General features: G+C 42.0%; 1 protein-coding gene across 2 annotated transcripts in view; it reads right to left on the bottom strand.

Moving 5' to 3' along the window:
- The window catches only part of MOCOS (molybdenum cofactor sulfurase), a 120,818-nt gene that overhangs the window by 81,640 nt on the left and 18,996 nt on the right, over positions 1-20,182 (bottom strand). For both annotated transcript variants that reach the window (XM_073003944.2, XM_073003945.2), the window contains exons 2-4: positions 12,211-12,300; positions 8,760-8,826; positions 166-804 (exon numbers count right to left, since the gene is read on the bottom strand). In XM_073003944.2, coding sequence (XP_072860045.2) covers positions 166-804; positions 8,760-8,826; positions 12,211-12,300 — 796 coding nt within the window. The remainder of the gene's footprint in view (positions 1-165; positions 805-8,759; positions 8,827-12,210; positions 12,301-20,182) is intronic.

Genomic DNA, 20,182 nt, shown 5'->3' with positions numbered 1-20,182 from the left:
TCTGATAATGATGGCAAAGTGCAATAACATAAATCAGGAAACAGTCAGTGCACACGGTAAGTATGAGGAGGATGTGTGAAAACCCGCAGCAGGTCATTACAAAAGGAAACTCATATGGAAAAATAATTAAAAGGAATTAAAGAAGATTGTATTTTATAGTTTTACCTTTCAGCCACTGATTGTTTTGGTAAATAAAAATCCTCTTCTGCTAGATATGCAGCTGCTGTTCCTCCTCCAAAATAGGTTTTCTTTAAGCAAGAAGCAATGTCATTCTTTACCAGCAGGGCACCTAAACCAGTGGGAAATCCAAATATCTTATAGAATGACAGTGGCACAAAATCTGCTGGATGAGCACTTAGGTCTAATGGAGAGGTGCTGACGTAAGAGGCTGCATCCAAGACTATACACCATTTCCCCTGAACCTTGATGGGGCAGAGCTTTCCAGATTTTATCTGTTCTATCCACTCAAGGGGATACTTAGTCCCTGAAAAATTACTCTGAGCAGGATAACAGAAAAGATGAAGCGTTTGGCAGCTCTTCTCTTCAGCTATCATGCCACTGACGTCTGAAAACATGTCCTTTGGCTTTACTGGAACAAACAAGACATTCTTTGCAGCAGGAACCCCTCTCATGCCTATTACAGATGTGTGGCTGTCAGTGAGGTAGCAAAACCGGCTGCCAGGATTCTCTGAAATTTCAGGTGCCCAGGGGAAAGCTTCTGCAATGAGCTTCAGCGCTGCTGTGCTTCCTGAGGTGAAAATGACAGTGTAATCTTCTGTCGTTGTATTGAAGTGCTGCAATATCCTGCAAAAAGAAAAAAGAAAGAACAGCTTTGAAGAGGCATACCATAAAAACATCTCCCACCGGTCATAAGGTCTTATTCTACCATATATATTAAAATCTGAGACAACAAAAAGTGTGACTACTGGCATGGAGCCTTACGTGTTCCCAAACTATATTGGTTCATTCATTAATTTGACTTCTGTACTTTCCCATCAGTGCAAATACTTTCTGGGTGGCTCACAACCCATCACAACATAATTATAGTCATACAAACAAACAGAAAAAAACACTAAGTACAATATAAACAATAAAAACTCTGTCTCTAGATGAGGGAAAAACCATGTATTTAAATGAATTAAACAAATTGAAACACATTTGAACATTCCAGGTCAATTAGTTTTTTTATTTTATTTTAATTTTTTATTGACAATCCCCTCACTTTATTTATCAGCCATGTATCTCATGACAGCCATAATAAAGCAACTTAAAGTTATAATGCAATACAATCACCTTACTTATATAATAGTTTGCCACCTTACAATCATCTATTAGTAAAATACTAATAAAAGGTAATTAACTTTCTGAAAACTGAGAGAGATAGTGCCTGGCAACTGTCTGTAGGAAGTTCCCTTCCAGAGGGAAGGGGTCATGATTGAGAAAGCACAGTTCCTGCTATCAGCTGTTTTCACTTCCTTAGGTGTCACAAATTTTAGCATCAAGGACTGTGAGGAGCGGGTGAGATGAGGAGCTATTTTGCAGGAGAGATGTTCCAACAAGCATCAAGCTCAGAAACTAATAAGGGCTTTATAAGTCATAGCCAGCACCTTGAAGTGATCACAGAAACTAACAGAGAGCCAATGAAGGCATACAATGACTGGAGTTATTTGTTCATTTATGACAGAGGTTCAAAAGGGAGGACACTTCATCCCCCCAGGCTGTACCATCTGAGAGCAGCTCTTCAGAAAGGCCTGGAACCAATAAAAAAATGCCCCCCCCCCAAGTTCTAAACTCAATAAGTGTCTCTGAAGGGTATCAAATCAAATCATTCATTATGCAGCCACAGACCCAAGTTAGAAGGGTATCATGGCCAACACACTCAAAGGCCACAGAAACAGCCAGAAGGTTACACTCCCCATCAGTATTGTATCCCTCTGGAGCTTGTCTTGCAGGGCAACCAATGCATTTTCAGTTCCATAGTGCAGCCTAAACCCCACTTTAAATGGATCTAGATGATCCATATCCTCCAAGAACACCTGCATCTGGTTGGCCACCAGCCTCTCAATCAACTTTGCAACAGGTCTTCGGTTGAAGGCATCCGTTAGGACCTTGACTCTTTGTTGATACCAGTCGATCTGAATGAGATGTCCAATGCACTATCTGGTTAGATTACAGTAAATTGGATTGATTTCAGTTAGTATGGCCTGAGGATGTGGACAACCGTAGATCTAAAATGGGTTGCTGTGCATTTGCAGTTATCAGCATATTAATGTAAAAACTGTTTTTGTCTGCAAGAGACATGGCCTCAGGCTGCACAGAAAAGTTCCACCTGTTAGTTAAAAGCAGCCTCAATTAGGTGGTCTTAACTTTATTATGGTATTCCCCCAAGAACCTTCTCTGACATTCACCAGATTGCACTCCATGAGAGCTTTCCTCCATTTGCCCGCTAGCCTTCTTTGTAATTGCTTCATTGCCCTTAACTCCTCTGTGAACCGCCTGGAAGACCAGGCTCCACAACAAAGAAGGTGTTTAGGGACAATCATGTCTACAGCTTGGGTCATTTCTAAATACCAGTGAGTGACCAGAGCTTTAACATATCAGCTTGAAACCCCCCTAGGACATTTTGGAAACCACTCAGAGCCATCATTTCTCAGGGGCAAACTATAGTAACAGGTCCCTTCATCCTATGGAGGGTTACAGTTGTATGGTGTCCAAATCTCAGCAGGAGATGATCTGGCCATGACAAGGTGGAGGACTCAGGGTTCACCACCTTCAGATCTCTGGTCTGATGTGGACAACATATTGTGGGTGTAACCTAAAACATGTGTGGGCCCAGTGGAGTATTGGGACTGGCCCATAGCAACCATAAACTGCGGATCTGTTCCAGTCAGCTGCATCTCTACATGTCTGTTGGAGCCCCCTAAAAGCAATCGTCTGGGGGACCTCAACACAGCAATAGAGACATATTCTGACAGTTCTCATAAGGAGTGTGTGGGTCACAGGTTGAGCAATACATAACACCAGTCCCATTCTGGCCTGTTGGTCCAGTGTGAGGTGAAGACATTCCAAACCTGAGCACAAAAGGACAGAGATCCTGCTAATGTTAATGGAGTTTCTATGGCAACACCCTCTCCCTGCCCTTCTGATGTGCCACGATGCTGGATTGAATATCCTGGACATACTGCTGGGAAAGGGCTACTCCACCTTCTACTCACACACAGGTTTCATTTATGCAAGTCAAGTCAGCCTTTTCATCTTCTATTGGATCTGTTATTCATTCAGATTTATTTTGGACCAACCTGGCATTTAACAGCAACTTGTGCATAGGGCGGCCGATAGTGTTACCTCGATTCTGCCAGTTGAGAAGAGGACATATATTATGCACCACCAATGACATGACCCTGCTCTCAGAAATTTTATCCATGAGATATAACAAGCATTTCTTCACCCTTTATCCCCTAGACAACATACATGACACTTGTGAACCATCTTCTCATTTGTAAAGAGCAATAACAATAACAATGCTTCCAGAGGCTTCTAAAACAATAAAGTTAATCTGTCCACCCAAAGGGTGTTGTGATATCCTGAAAAACAACAAAAAAGATGCCATAATTGTGGAGAACCTTCCCTCCCTGTAACATACTGTGTTAAGGGATTTATGGGATCACTCCATGTCATGTGGGACAATAGCTAAGTTTCATAACAGGTTCAGCACACTGCCACACACACACCCCAAAGCAGAATGCATAACAAACACAAAGTCTTGCAACACCTTTAAGAGTAAGAACTATATTTTATTGGGAGCTTCCTGGAGTACAATCTGCTTCTGAGAAATTTCAGACACAATTGTATACTCAGTGTACAGTACTGTATATACACACTTTACATTATGATTACACATTACATGAGAGCGAAGTGATACAAAGATAACAATTGCATCATTAGCACAGTTAATGATTTTTCAAAGTGGCTGTTACATGAACGTATTTCATTAATTTGTTGTCTGATACACAACAGTTAGGTTTGGGTCTTAGAGAATCTTTAAAGACTCCCACTTCAAAACATAAACACACACAAAAACTGGAAGTGCCTATCTAGACACTGTCTTGAGTTGTTTTAGTGGCCAGTTCTTCTTCACCTCATTGAGTGGGTATGAAATGTCACATTGATCTTGAAGTTCTGAGTCTCCCTCATGCATTTGAATCTGAGAGCTCGGCTGTGGACTATAGGCGAGGTGTGCTCTGGGTGAAAACCAGAAGCATGTGAGAATATGTAACAATCAGTGAATTTTTAATACAACATCGTGTTCACATGTTCACTGTGCAGAGTACAATGGTGTCCAGAAAAAGTGCTTGCTGTAATGACTTGTTCAGGCTGAGGTTGATGGAAGAGTGAAAGTTACTGAAGTCCTCATGGAACATTTTAAATTGCAGTGGGGTCTTGACTTGAGAACTTAATCCGTATTGGAAGGCGGTTCTCAAGTCAAAAAGTTCTCAGGTCAAATCTGCATTTCCCATAGGAATGCATTGAAAACCATTTGATCCGTATCTGCTCTTTTCCGTCCATAGAAACTAATGGGAAGCTGCTATTCCGCCTTCGACCACTAGAGGGGGATATTTTGTTTCTTTTTTTCTTAGGTCAAGAAAGGTTCAGGGAAGGCAGGGAAAATACAGTCCAGGCAGTACCAGGCAGTCCGAAGACTGTCTCCCAATCCACTCTCTAAACGCTGGGAGGAGTGAGGAAGCAGACAGGCACCCTTTTCACTGGCCAACAGTTAACTGAAAGTTCAAATTTTGCACTTTCCCTGTCTCCCACGTGGGTTTTTTCAGTTATTAACTCAAATCTAAGTATGTAAGTCAAGTCAATATTTTCCTATGAGAGTGGTTCTTAAGTCAAAATGTTCTTAACTCAAGCCGTTCTTAAGTCAAGACCCCACTGTATTCATTTCCTGATTATGAAGGTATCGCCAGTGAATCTCGGGGGAAACAAAAGCTTTTCAGTACATGAACTGTATAAATGTTGTTCCAGGTCAGTCACGAATATATTTGCCATAAATGTGCCCACAGCTGTGCCACAGATCTTAACATACATGTTACAAGGTGAATTAGTAACATGTGAATACAGATGCAGGAACAGATGATACTTTCACTGGACCACTAAAAAAACCAAGCAGCTAGCTTTTGATGATAATTCATCTTCAGTCTATGCACCAAGTTCTTGTGGGTATTTCCAGAATTATATGCTTCTATTAATTGCGGATGGAAGCAATTCTGTCAATGAAAGCACCTTATGGGTTCTTGGCTTGTGATGAGAAGGGAAATGTATTGAGAGCTTATTTGTGAGATAGCAGCATAATTAGTAGATAATGTGCAAAATCCTGTTGCTTAGCACAGTAAATCATGCTATAGTAGGCCTATTAAATCAATGGAGATTTGGTAAATTAACTTCTCCTAAGTTCTACTGATTCTAATGAGCCTACTTTAACTACAACATACTTTATCATAGTAAATCGCAGTTAGACTAGGCCCATTTGAATCCATGAAATTTACAGAGGAATTGACTCACCAAGTCCCAACTGATTCAATGAGCCTACTCCAGCACAATTTACAGTACTTCTCTAAGCAAAAGAGCTTTGGCCATTGTGTGACATTTAACAACTGAAGAGTAAATTAACATTGACTTTGAATAATTTGTGATTGTTACATAGTATGCTATCAAGTCATAGTAAATTTATGTTTTGTAGAAAGTATATTTCATTACATAAAGTCTACAAACTAGAGAAATTACACTTATCAAAAACAAACAACTAAAGTCAGAGAACTTAAGCTCATTAACAACTTGTTCATAAGGTAGACTTTGACAGAGATTTTCTTCTGAGGAGTCTGAACCAACTTTTAGATGGACTTGTAAAACACCTTGTAATGGAAAAGAGTTTGATAAAGTATCCCATTACAGATATTATTGATTGTTTGTGTTACATTGCATGTGTTATATTGTTATACAAGAATGGTATATGTTTGACACCAAGTGTCTGAACATTAATCTGTTTGTGGTAACTATATGCAGGTGCAAGGAGATTCCCAGTGTTTTAATTTTGAACTGCAGTGCAACCATCCAAAACTAAACTGTACTGGCAATCTTCTGACTAATGTCCAGTGGAATCTAATTTGCTTGTACTAAATAACTGCATTTAAATAAGGCACGAGATGAGAGAATTAATTAGATATCCCTAAACAAACATAAGCAATTAAATCATAAAAGCTTCAAAACTGGGCTTTCAAGAAAATGCACTGAATAGAGTGTTTTTGTTTTATTTGTTTGTTGAGTCTCCACTTAGTGACCTTTTGAAAGGACAAATCAATACTAAGCAGGTACCATATCTGATGTTTCTTACTGTGTATTAATGCTTGAAGGAGACAGTCATGTATGTTAGCAGTTTCAACATTGTTGTCTTGAGACTGAGACCGCTAACAATTGAGGGCAAAACCAGAGAATTTTCAGTGAAGTGTGAATAATCTCAAAAACCCACAATGGCTATTGGGAAAATAGGGCACTAATGTGAGCCACCTTTTCTTTCCACATAGCCACTAATGTCTGAATCTGCTTGCAGTAGGCATAAGCACGATTCTTTGGAAGAATCTACTGAGATCAGGAGAACTTACTTCTAAGAAAGAAATAAACCATTTGGAACTGGAAAGTTATAGCTCCCAAATGGGATCAGGTGGCATTATATGACCAAAAAAAGTATATTGGTATTAGAGTTTTAAGTTTAATGTTCCAATATACTTTTCACATGTTAACAGAATGTAACACAGCAACAAGTAGAGCAAGTGGGAGATAATTGCCTAATTAGCATCAGATCCCTGTCCCTTCATTGCCTCAGCACTTGACTGACTGACCCTAGAATTGGCTGAATTGGCTAGAGGTCCTGCCTGTAAGGATCTGATGACTAGTCATTAGCTGCTTCTCTAGGGTAGGCTGAATTAAAGGCAACATGACATAGGTTGTGGCATCTTAGCATCAGAGGCCTTTAAAAAGGTTTAACCCCCAAAGGAGATTGCTCATTTTAAAAGATGGCCATATCCCCTGGCATTTGTTCCTGTAGGCTGAGAAGGTCAGGTAAGTGGTGGTGCCCACCCATTCCTTTGAGGGGTTTCTAAAGATGTGAGCACGTTATTCTATTTCAGTGAATTCAGTAGAAGTGAATTTAGGGTTCTTCTGGTCTCCAGGATATTCGACAAAATGAAAGGGGAAAAAGGGGAGCAGGCAGTACAAAATACTCTTGCACCTTAATGGATAATAGATTTGTTCCAGCTTGAGCTTCTACAGGATAAAATTCAGTTCCTGTGTCTGAGAAAGATTCTGATCTGCAAAAACTCTCATGGGAACAAATGTGCTGGTCTTTAAGATAAAGCAACATTTTTCATTTTCTCCTTTTCTGTCCATGTTTCCTTAATTCTTATGAGGATGAAGATAATTTAGATGAGCCTTCAGTGTGCTGATACTCCAAGATAAGAGCTGAAAGTACAGTGGTACCTCACGTGACGAGGATAATTCATTCCGTTCAAATTGCTGTTAAGCGAAATCCTTGTCAAGCGAAATGAAAAAGCCCATTGAAATGCATTGAAAACTGGTACAATGCGTTCCAATGGGCGAAATACCTCAGCGTCCAGCGAAGATCCTCCATAGGGCAGCCATTTTCTGGTGCCTGTAATGTGAGGAATCCGTCCTAAAGCACAGCGGGGAGCCATTTTGCACAGTGGGTGGCCATTTTGAAACCCGACAATCAGCTGTTTTTGATCGCCGTTAAGTGAAAAATCGGTTCCCGAAGCAGGGAACCGATCAACGTTAAGCGAAAAAAGCCCATTCAGTCATTGTTTAGCGATCGCAATAGTGATTGCAAAAAACTAATCATCAAGCGATTTCCTCGTCTAACGAGGTAATCATCAAGCGAGGCACCACTGTACTCAGGAGTGGGGAGATGTTGATTTCAGACCATGCTCTGGTGAGAAATGAGTTTGGTGGGTGGTTAACATTTCCCTCATAACACATCATCGATGGTGGGCTAGGAGCATGTTCAATAGAGCATGTTAATTTTATGACTTTAAGAGATAAAGGTCATAGCCTCTTTTACTTCTTTTCTTTCCACCAGAGGTACTGGTACACAGCTTGTGGTCTTTTTCATCCTTGGTGTTGTTCTTTAATGTCACAGAAGTTCATAATACTACTACCTACCTAGTGATGTGTGAAAGAGAGGGAGGGCATGTGAGAAGGAGGACTGCTGCTTGATTCTCCAGATAACTGTTTGGGGTGCAACCCAAGCTTTCTTGTTTAGTTGCTCCTTTTTTCTTTCCTCTCCTTTCCTCTTCTACATCCGTGGAAGGTATCATAGCTGGCAGAAGCTTCGGAATAAGAAAGGGAAAATGCTCTATGCCAGACTTTCTCCTTGGCAGGGAGGTTGCTGGTGACAGCAGCAGAAAAGAGATGGGGGCTGTGGGTTTTTTTTTCCTGCCACTCCCACACTTTACCACTTAAGGTACATGGCCCACTAGTCTTCATAAAACCAGCTCTGACAGACAGGTACAGCCTTTAATTTTGATCATTTTTTCCATCTAAAAATCCTTTGAAACATGGCATTTCTAACAAGAAGAAACACATCAAGTGGAATACAATCGAGACAAGAACGTTTCGATACAAACAAATGCACAAATGCAAATACAAACCACAGCAACTGCCATGGAAAATGAAGGTCACTCTACCTGTATCGGACGTGTTCGATAGTGTCATATGTAACTTTACTGCTGATGTTCTTGCTGTGAGGGTTTCCTAAAGAAAAGAATTAAAAATGATAACTCATAAAAAGACTATCACACCAGTCATACAGTCATAATAATTCTTTGTGGTCAAGTGAATTTTGATTGGCGGCAACCCTTTCCAGGGTTTTCAAGGTAGAGAATACTCAGAAGTGATGTACTCTTCCCTTCTTCTCTGGGCGCCCTGGGACTGCACAGATTGCCCAAGGCAACAGAAGGCACAGTGGGGAATCCAATTCCCAAGCTCTCACTCCACTACCAGATAGATACCTAACTCAATTAGCTATCCAGCCTGGTGCCCACAGCAGTTGTGTGATTAAAGACAGCATTCATTATAAAACTTACTGTACTGCTCTGAACCATTTAGTAGATTTACAAAGGGACTAGTTAAGAAAACCAAGCAATGATGAAGTTTCTATAAAAGCATTTGATGGCATCAGACATAATTACAAAACAGCCATCAACAGTACAATCTGTGCCAGTTGCTCCCTTTTGTTAGATTATAGCACTGTCTTGCTTTGATGTCCTGACTATTTGGAGTTTGTTCTTCTCAAGTGAATTCCAGGTAAATACTACTTAAGATATAATTGTCACTGTCAGCAAAACAAGTGGGAAGTCCTCATGCACACCCTCTATAACCCCCATGACCTTAAAATGGAAAAGACATTTTTTTCTGCTGCTACTGCAGCTGCATTTTCTATGGTGTCAAACAGAGTCCAGCTAGGTTTATTACGGTGCCCACTGCGGCCTCTGTAACTATCCTTCGTACAGGAACTGTCCAACATGGTGTTTGCCACACCAAGCTCCCCACATGTATATATTATACAAAAAAGATACTCCTGCCCACAAACAATGAAGAGAGATATTTTACAAATGGACTGCCATGATGTACGTCTGGATTGTTTGGAGTCTTTTTTTAAAATTGCAACAGATAGTGGTGGCATTAATGTTAATAGTTAAGAGGTTTTGTATGATATTCAAATATTTGAAAAGTGCTATCATATCACCCTTCAGTCTTCTTTTCTCAAGGCTAAACATGCACAATTCTTTCAGACTTTCCTCATAAGGCTTGGTTCCCAGCCCCCCGATCATCCTTGTTGCCCTCTTCTAAACTTGTTCCAATTTGTTAGCATGCTTCTTGAAGTGTGGTGTTCACAACTGGACACAATACTCAAGGTGAGGCCTAACCAGTGCTGGTATGGTATTACCATATTTTCTATGTATAAGACAATACTTTTTCTAAATTTTTTAGACTAAATATTGAGGGTTATCTTATACACAGATGTAAGCTATGTATCCTCCTGGGGAGGCTCTCTGAGTTGGGAATTGGTGGCTTGGCACTTGCCTGGCTCCGTTCCTTCTTGGGGGACCGTCCCCAGAGAGTTCAGCTTGGGGAGAGCGTCTCGGCCCCGTGGAATCTCAATTGTGGGGCTCCACAGGGGTCGATTATCTCCCCAATGCTGTTTAACATCTATATGAGGCCGCTGGGTGGGGTCATTAGGGGATGTGGGGCTTCGTGTCATCAATATGCCGATGACACCCAGCTCTACATCTCCTTTTCACCAACTGCAGGTGATGCTGTCCTTTCCCTTCAGCGTTGCCTGGGGGCCGTACTGCAATGGATGCAGGAGAACGGACTGAGGCTGAATCCGGATAAGACGGAAGTTCTGAGGGTGGGTGCCCCCGTGGTAGGTGGCTTGGGTGGCTCTCTCACATTTGGGGGGACCACCTTGGCCGCGAAGAGTGGGGTCCGCAGCCTCGGCATATATTTGGACCCAACGCTCACCATGGAAACTCAGGTGGCGTCGGTAGTCCGCACTTCATTTTTCCATCTTTGGCGGATTGCCCGGCTGCGACCCTATCTTGACATGGGTGCGCTCACTACCTTGGTGCATGTGCTCGTAATCTCAAGATTAGATCACTGTAACGCGCTCTACGTGGGGCTGCCTTTGAGGCTGACACGGAAACTTCAGGTGGTGCAGAATGCGGCGGCCAGACTCCTTACAGGAGTGAGAAAATATCAACACATCTCTCCAACGCTGGCCGCATTGCATTGGCTGCCCATCTGTTTCCGTGTCAACTTCAAAGTTTTAATGCTTACTTATAAGGCCCTAAACGGTTTAGGACCTCGATATTTGGCGGAACGCCTCCTCCCACCAAGGTCTACCCGGATCACCCGCGCGAGTCAGGAGGTGAGGCTGAGGAGCCTGACGCCGAGAGAGGCCCGGAAGGAGAAGACACGAAACCGGGCCTTCTCGGCGGTGGCTCCTCGCCTCTGGAACAATCTCCCTCTGGTGATTCATGCGGCCCCCATGCTGGGCACCTTTAAAACCCAATTAAAAACATGGCTGTTTATTCAGGCCTTCCCTCCACCCAACTCTTGATTTTTTTTCTTACTTTTCCTTTTTATCTTTACTGCTGTTCTTGTTTGATTATTATGTATTTGTCTATGTTTTATTATTTGATTTTATATTTGGAAGCCGCCTAGAGTGGTCCGGTGGGCCAGATAGGCGGGGTATAAATAAATAAACAAACAAACAAACAAACAAACAAACAAACAAACAAACAAACAAACAAACAAACAAACAAAGAGATAACAAAACAAGTGGTGGGAGAAATACAAGATTGCTTTGGTCCCTTTCCTTCTGCTTCCCCCTCCACTTGCTAAGCCCCAAGGGGGTTAGCATAGGGAGGGGGAAAGGGATCAAAGCGACCCTGTGGCTGCACAAGGGGGAAAGGGATCAAAGCAACTGCGCAGCTGTGGGATTGTTTCGATCCCTTTCCCCCTCCTTTTGCTAAGCCCCACAGGGCTTAGCACGAAAGGAGAAAGCAGGGATCAAAGCGATCCTGCAGCATTTTGATCCCTTTCCCCCTCCACTTGGTAAGCCCCACTTAGAATTCTTAATTTGGGGTTAGAAAAGTGGGGGGTCTTATACATGGGGGTATCTTATACACAGAAAATTGTAGTACTCATTCCGCCCAATTTAGAATAATCTGAGAATTCGATAAATATTCCCTGAATTTCCTCATCCAAGCCACTAAGGAAAATGTTGAAGAGTACCAGACCCAGGACTGATCCTTTTGGTACTCCACTTATTACTTCCTCCCAGTTTGAGAAGGAGCCATTGATAAGCACTCCCTCAGCATGTTACTGCAACCATGTATCCACTTGACACTTCAACAATTTCCAATGGGAATGAAGAAATGAAAACTCCATCTAATGCAATGCTGAGTTGTTGAGAGTAGCCAAGATTGTCCCTTAGCTTCTATTCAATACTAAACATGTTTGCTGTTTAAAAAGGAGACAAAGGAAGGCATCCTCAATCAACTTCTTTTAGAACTTCTATCATTGCAAAACAAGAGGCAGAAAAAGGTCAACAACACTTGATTCACTTACCATAAACATTTTCACAGAGGTCCTCAGTGAAGGTTTTCAGTAAACTCTGTGGGAAGAGTGCCGTTCCTGCATGGTCAAGGTAAGTAATTCCTTCAATGGAAAAGATGGAAATATATTACATATTGAAATGTTAGGCATTTTCAGGGAGGTAGCCATGCTAGTCTCCCTCAGCAACAAGGAAAAGGAAAAGAAAGCAAAAATATTGTGGCATCTTTAAGGCTAATACATTTATGACACTGTAGCCATTTGTGGGTAAAATCTACTTCTTTAGACATACAGAGATCATATACACAAAACCCCACAATGAAATGCATTTGTTAGTCTTAAATCTGCCATAATATTTTTGTTTGTTTGTTTGTTTGAATAGCTGGTAAAATATGATCCTTTCTCATGTCCTAGTCCCCCAGTCTGAGCAGTCCTGCTTTGCCTACTATGCAAATGATTTGCTAAAAATGGGCTCTTCCATACAGGGATGCTGCCTCCAGGCATTCTGGGTTTCTTCAGGGTCATTCTGAAATTTTTATTGTAGATTTGAATAATCATCCCCATAATGGTGTCCATAACATGAGGAGAGTGTTGGTTGCTGGCTGTCCTGGGATATTCCGGCATTGTTTACTCACACACATCCAGAACTGCTCTAACTCCCACCACAGATTGCCCTCCTCTTTGTCTGAATTCCCTGCCCTCTTTCTGCCTATCTCACTCTGTGCTCTCTTCCTCCTTGTTTTACCCATCCACAAGGAGTCGAAAGGTGCAGATGGAGCTGGAGAAAAGCAGCCATAAGAAAATGCCATGAAATGACACCCACCCACAAAGGGTATGGATCAGCAGAGGGCCATGCAGTATTAGGATCCATACAAGAAAGAGCCTTTATTGGAGCAAAATGGAGCAAATCTAAACTAATTAATACCACAGTCTGACAGTGGTGCAAAAAAACCAAACAAACAAACAAAAAAAAACCCCAAACCAAACCAACCAACCCAGAAGGCAAGCTTTTCATCCCACTTCAACCCTCTGACATGATTTTCAGCCATGCAGTCTATGGGCACTGGGATACAGCACCTGTATTGTGAGTGCAAGGAAAGGTGAATAAATGCTCATTGTGGACAGGCTCTATATGGTAGCTCAAAAATGAGTTAACCAATCCAGCCTCCATTGACTGTACTGACTCCACTGGTTCCAATCACCCATTTCAAAGCTCACTTCTAGGAAAGGATTTACTCCATTGGATATTCTTTGGTACTTTTGCATCTACTTTTCCATCTACAGTTCCAACCCCCACCCATGAATGCTGAAAAATGCAGAACACTATTTTAATAGCAAACACTGTGTGTAGCATGGTGTCTGGGTCCATCTAGTGGCCAGTTCTGATAATAACATTTTAGAAATCTATTTCTCCAGCAAATTTATTGATTGATTTTATTTATACCCTGCCTATCTGGTCATTGTGACCACTCTAGGCGGCTATGCATAGCATCATCTTTGCCTCCTCCATAGGCCAGTTCTGGTAACTTCATCATTTTTTAAAAATTATGGATTTGTATTTTAATATTTGCAATATTTCTAGACCGTGGATAAGTGAATCAGTGGATACTGATCCCACAGATAAGGAGTCCCACTGTATTTGAACCAATACAGTTACATAAACATTAACAGAACTCACACATTGATCCTAAATACACAAAAAAATGGAGAATGGGCATATTTCTCTCAAAACAATTGGACAAATCAGTACCTACATTTTCCTTCTGGTGCTGTAAAACAAGATTTATAATTAGAACACCTCTTTCATATGGGCCATAAACTTTGAGCCCTTTGGCTAGTCCCACTGTGTTGAAAGTACTGTACTAACTGCATCTTCAGAGAAACTGAAACTAGCTATGGTAGTTTAAAAACATTTGTTCAGAAGTATTAAAGTGGATGTCAATGAAATGAGAACTAAGCGGAAGAAAGAGCTGAATTGTTGGGCCTTATAATGAGAATACTGAACATCGTCTTAGTTTCAATATCTAGTTTCTTTAGATTTAAACGTGTTAGAGGATTTCTGAGTATGCCTTTTGCAGGGCACCTGTCACCTACATTACTCTCTGCCACTCTGGCCTTCTGATCCGTAAGAGAAGAGCAAGAATCTGCACAGCACAAGCTGGACTTTGACTGGCATGCTAGGTCATTCAGTTCACAGTATAGTTCTGTGTGAAGAATTTATCTACTTTAGTTTTTACTCAAAGGACAGAGTTCCATACTAGCCACCCAAAAATCTGACCTTTTCTTCTATATTAGTTCTACTATTTATTATAACAGAAATCACACCGCAGTAGACTCTACAATCTCCAATGAGTAACGAACAAATTTGGGTTGATGGCTGATGTCATGTTTATGCTTCCATTTAACATCAAGACAAATATACAATACATGGTTTGAGAGGTTTCAGTTCCTTAATACAAGGACAATACAATTTCATGCCAAAGTTGAAGCAGATTTGCTCTCTTCTTGAGCACAAATTCATTGCTTCCCCATTGCCTCCAGATGGGCTGTGCTGCTCTTGGAAGCTGCCACAAAGGCATCCCCTTAGCTTGGCAGCAACATAATTTCCCTGCAAGGCTGGAGTAGGTTTGGCTGTGCTCTTGAGCATGAATGTGCTCTTTCTACTAGTGCTCCTTTTTTAGCTCCAGGGTGATTCTGGCCATGGCCCCATTCTGAGGCTTGCTGAAGCACTCCTCTCAAATGGCAGAGCATTGGGGGCAATAAATATGCTGCTCACTCCTTGCTCCAAGATGGTTCATACTTCCCTGGGTGCTGTAAAACAGACAGCTCAGTAGAACCGATCCTTCAGATCACTGGCTTTAAGGGGTCCTCAAAATCAAGGTATTGTGAAAATGGTGACCTGGGAAATTGCATGGAAGATGGCCTGGGAAACAGCACAGATCAACTCAAGATCACCCCCTCCCATAACGCTTTGGCTCTAAAGACCCCTAGACCCTGGAGGTCAGGGAAAAAAAACCCCAGTATTCTCTCAGTCTTTTGGCTAAGATCAAGTGCATAGAGTAAACCTTGAGAAGTGTTGCCAAAGTCTCAGGTGTTGTGCAGGAGTACCATCTCCATCCTCCCCATTATCTTTTAGCATAGGGGGTTCCCAACCCCCAGTCCATGGCCCAGTACCAGGCCGTGGCCTTGGCAGGACTGGGCTTTGGAGACAGATCTCCCACTCCCCACACACACTCTCTCCTATGCACTCCCACCCACCCACACAACCCACCCATCTGCACGCATAGGTGCTCTGCGCATGTGTGTGAGTGCACCCCGCCCACCCACAAGCATACCCCGCCCACCCATGCATGCGTGAACGTGTGCACCCACCCACCTGCAAGCAACCCCACCCACCCACAAGCATGGGGGGTGCCCCACTCCCACGCATGGACCCCACCCCCCCAATTGGTCCACAGTTTGGAAAAGGTTGGGAACCACTGTTATTGCACACCCATGGCAGTCACAATCTCCCTTGATCATGGAAATGTGTGCCTCCCTTAACTGGTCACATAGCCACTCTCCTTCTGTACAGAGAAAAAGTTATTCTTTTGAACTACACATTCCTACTAATTTCACATTGCTGCCTCCTTCCAAGAACTAAATTTTCTTAAAGCATAGTTTTATAAATCTTGTGACTGAAGAGCTGAATATGCTCTTCAGAACAGGAAAAGTATTAGATAATATGGAATCCTGATTTCTTTGGTGAAGGAACCCAGCAGTAGCTTTCCTTCTGCTCCCCTCCCAGCTGTATTCATGTGCTTCTTTCCAGGAGCTCTGTCAAAACCTATTACCTTGCTCACTCTCTAACTCTCTGCAGATTACCATTACCTCTCATCCCCACTGTATTCTGTCATCGTTTTTTCTCCCATGCAAGCACACCTCTTGGTCTACCCTTTGCTGATGCCCTTTTAGCACATGGCTAACATCCCAGCCCCTGGTCCTGGTGTGCATTTTCTCATTGTGTTGCTTGGAGAGTGCTAAGAGGGGGAGCAAAGGGTCGGACATAGCAATGGGAACAAGTGTAGCCCATCAAGGTTGTGGAAGCCATTTTTCATACAACCCTCATAAAGTCAGCAATATGTTACAGGAGGGCTGCTGGGTGGACATCGTCAACGGGAGGCATTTCAGACCCAAGTGGTGTTGCCATTACCAGATCGCTCCAAAGTCAGTTAAAAGACGATGTGACAATGGGATCCACATTCGGGGCACTGGGAAAAGTTCTTTGTGCCACTGGAGGAAGCCACTGAGACAAGATGCGAAGGCCAGAAAACCAACAAAGGGCATGCTGTTGGCAAAGGAAGCCACAAGGCAAGCAGCCTGACCTCCAGGGCCTCCTGGTCTGCACAGCCAAGCCAGTCATTTGGTCCTTCTCCAATTTCTCCTCACTTCACTCCTCATTACTCTGGTGAGCCCAGCCATGTGCGTATGGACTTTGGCCGTGCCTCCAAGGAAGAGTACTGTACATATGAGGCAGCTGCCATGAGTGGGGAATACCAAGGCGTGGCTGAAGAAGGTGCTTAGGCAATGCTACTTCAGGGACAGATGAGTGCCTGTATACAGCATCCTGGTTGTAGCACTCTGTGCCTTGCCCACCTGTGAGGGATACTGGAAATGAAAGAGGAAGTGGTGCTCCGCTCCTCCCAGTGAAGGATTATTGTGGACTCGTTCCGTTCATTTGAACTCTTAGGGAGTGCAGTCAACTCCCTGGCACCATAGAAGTCCTTAATTTTTTTATTGCTGAGCCAGGTTGGCTCATCCTGAGTTGCGTTGCTCTAATAAAAGAGCTTGTTCCTGCAAACACTTGCTCCATCATAATGGAGGGGGGGTTACATAACCTTCCCTAAACATTTTCAACAGTTTTCTCATACTAATCTGGGTGAAATATAACATTGTATCCTTTGCATATAACAATGTATTCATTTTCTGTGTTGCTATGGTCATTGGGAAAATAGATTTATCAGGCAATAAGATCATTAAAGGAAAAGGTTCCCTTTGACAAATTTGTCCAGTTGTGTCCGAATCTAGGCAGCAGTTCTCATCTCCGTTTCCAACCCATAGAGCTAGTGTTTGTCCGAAGACAATCTTCCGTGGTCACATGGCCTGTATGACTAGACATGGAATGCCATTTACCTTCCCACTGAGGTGGTACCTATTTATTTACTCACTTTTTTTTTGCATCTTGCATGCTTTCGAACCGCTAGGTTGGCGAGAGCTGGAAGAAGCGATGGGGGATCACTCCGTTGCATGGATTCAATCTTACGACTGCAGGTTTTCTGACCTTGCAGCACGAGGCTTCTGCAGTTTAACCCGTAGCGTCCCCGCGTCCCCATATATAACATAATATATATGTTAATGATAAGATCATTAACATATATATTAAATAAGAAAGGGACTAGCAGTCAACCTTGCTCCATTTCTTCTTAGAGAATACATCTCTCCTGCCAGGTGCCTTATTTACTTCTTTCATATACAGCCGTAGTTTTCATAACCAAACTCTTGAGCAGGATCAACAGGCATCTATCCATCCCAAGATTCCATACATTGTACTGGACCAGATAGCCAAAATCTCTATCAAAAGCTGGTGTCAGATCTACAAAGAGCACACACAGATAACATCTTAGGGTAGCCTGTATATTTTTCTTGTAAATGACCTGACACAAAAGCTTGACTTAAAGCAGATCTACTATTATGGAAAACCGCTTGTTGCTCCCGTGTTATTCTGATCCACCCACTCCTCAGCAGTGAGCGAAGTTTTGAGAATACATTGAGAAAGCTAACTGAGCAGTAACTCTCTACAAGGAATCTATTCTATTATTAAAGATTGGGACCACAGTATTCTGAAGCCCTGGGAAAACCATACAAGACGTGGAAGAAGAAAAAACTTTGTTGGGATTGGAGCAAACTAGTACAGATTATCTGGACACATTTCTAGAAGGAGCATATATTCTCCTATTGCTTCCTGTCTAAGTTCAAAATTAATATCTGAAGTAAACCAAGCCAAGCATCCCTTTTCCTAATAATGAGTTGCTCAGTTATTAAATATGTTCTTGTACGTAAGCCTGGCTAAAAATTAAAACTTGCCCAAAGTGCATTTTCCCCAATCCTGGGCACAATATATGGTATACGTAGCATCTAGACCATATTTGATTTCATTCCACTTTGTAAAACACCACTAGTTAGAATATTTTAAAATTGTGATTAAGTGCTACCATTTTTATGCAGAAGAAAGCTTAGTGGATTTTTTAACCATTTTTCTATATGATCACCATTAATCAGTTCCTTCAGTGTGAGTTTAGTACCATCGCATTGGATTTCCAGATTTCAACAGAGAGAGTGACCTTAATTGTCTACGTTCCATATACAACTAGCACACAAACAGCAACAGTTAACTGTGGCTGGAGGGAAGGCTAGTTGAGCAAAAAGTTCCCAAATGATTCACAATCTTCTGACAAAACGGCATGGGGTGGGGGCTCTTCTTACCAGGGCTTCTTATATTTTTAGCTACACGTTGGCATGCCACTTCAGTGTGTACTTTCCTTGTTTACGTATGAGGCAGCTTAACAGTCTCCTCTTCAGAGGATATGCTAGCTCTTTTGTATTCAACAATTCACAAGGGAATGTACCAAATGAATCTAACAATTTCTAAATTGGACAGCTAATTTTGTACCTCCTCACTTAATTTAGAAATATTTGGAAGTAAATATGTGAACTAGCTACAAATAACTACCTACTTGCAGTTAATTCATTTTTCCAATATTTAAGTATAACTATTACAACATAATAATAGTGTAACAAGGAATTTTCCAGTGCAAATATAGTTTTTAGTTACTTTTATAGTTACTGTTCTATTTCCAGACAGTTTGATTCTAATAGTAGAGTATTTGTTCCTCAATAATGTAAAGTCCATGCATGCACCAGCACGCGTAGGGAACTGGCAAACCAGACAACCATGAGAATAGAAAGCAAATGTTAAACTAACTTGTCTACACAGGCTCAACTGAAGCAGGCTGGAGCAGTCTAAAGAGAGTCATTAAAGGTCACTGAGAGTTTCAGTATGCCTATTTGTGCAATCCTCACATCCTAATGGCTTATGAATCTCAACCAACTCTATTTGGTCTGGCTCTTTCCACTGTCAGTTTACCATATTGTGATGTAACTTAAGAAGAGAACCACTTCAGGATATTGGCAAATTAAATTTTTCATTTCCTCTATAGGGGACAGAGGTAGTAAAAAAAACATAGATGTGCTGCATCACTTATAAAAACTCATTTAAAAACTTCCACCTGGAAGCAAGAGGAGACAGGACAGGGCAACAAGGATCTTTTTCTTTTATTTTCTTTCACTCGTCTTAAAGGTCCAGCTAGTACTTGGTGGTGAGTTTGGCTGTGGTTAGATTCTTGCCCAGACCTTTAAGACAAGTGAAAGGGAAGGGAAGGAAAGGGAAAGGGAAAGGAAGGAAGGAAGGAGAGAAAAGAGAGAGAGAGAGAGAAAGGAAGGAAGAGAGGTGGGAGAGAGAGAAAGAAAGAAAAATGCTCCTCATTGCTCCTTTTTATCTCCTCCTGCTTCCAGGAGGAAGTTTTCTTTTTGTGTGTGTCTGTAATTGATACCATGCATCTGCATTGCCCTAGTATAGTCTAAAACAAAAATTTCACTTCTTCTACTCCACAAATATCATTTTGGTGATTTCACATGATGGAAATGAATTAAAAAATGAAGTGATCCTACCCAAACACAAAAAAAATAGAAGCCCCTGGCAGGACCCCAGAATGGTGTGAATAGGAATGTTGCAGGGATGGGCTGGTTTCACTCCAGCAAGTATGTCATGTAATAGCTGGGAAAAGGAGCAAACCAGCTTATCCCTGCAGCAGAACACACAGTGGCTAAATGCCTGTCCGACTGTACCCTGAGTTCTCTGAACAAGTCAGATGACCAAGATGCAGATCAA

The sequence above is a fragment of the Pogona vitticeps genome, chromosome 6 (genome assembly GCF_051106095.1).
Source record: "Pogona vitticeps strain Pit_001003342236 chromosome 6, PviZW2.1, whole genome shotgun sequence".
In the NCBI taxonomy this organism is placed as follows: Eukaryota; Metazoa; Chordata; class Lepidosauria; order Squamata; family Agamidae; genus Pogona; species Pogona vitticeps.
This window is presented reverse-complemented; position numbering and strand designations above follow the sequence as displayed.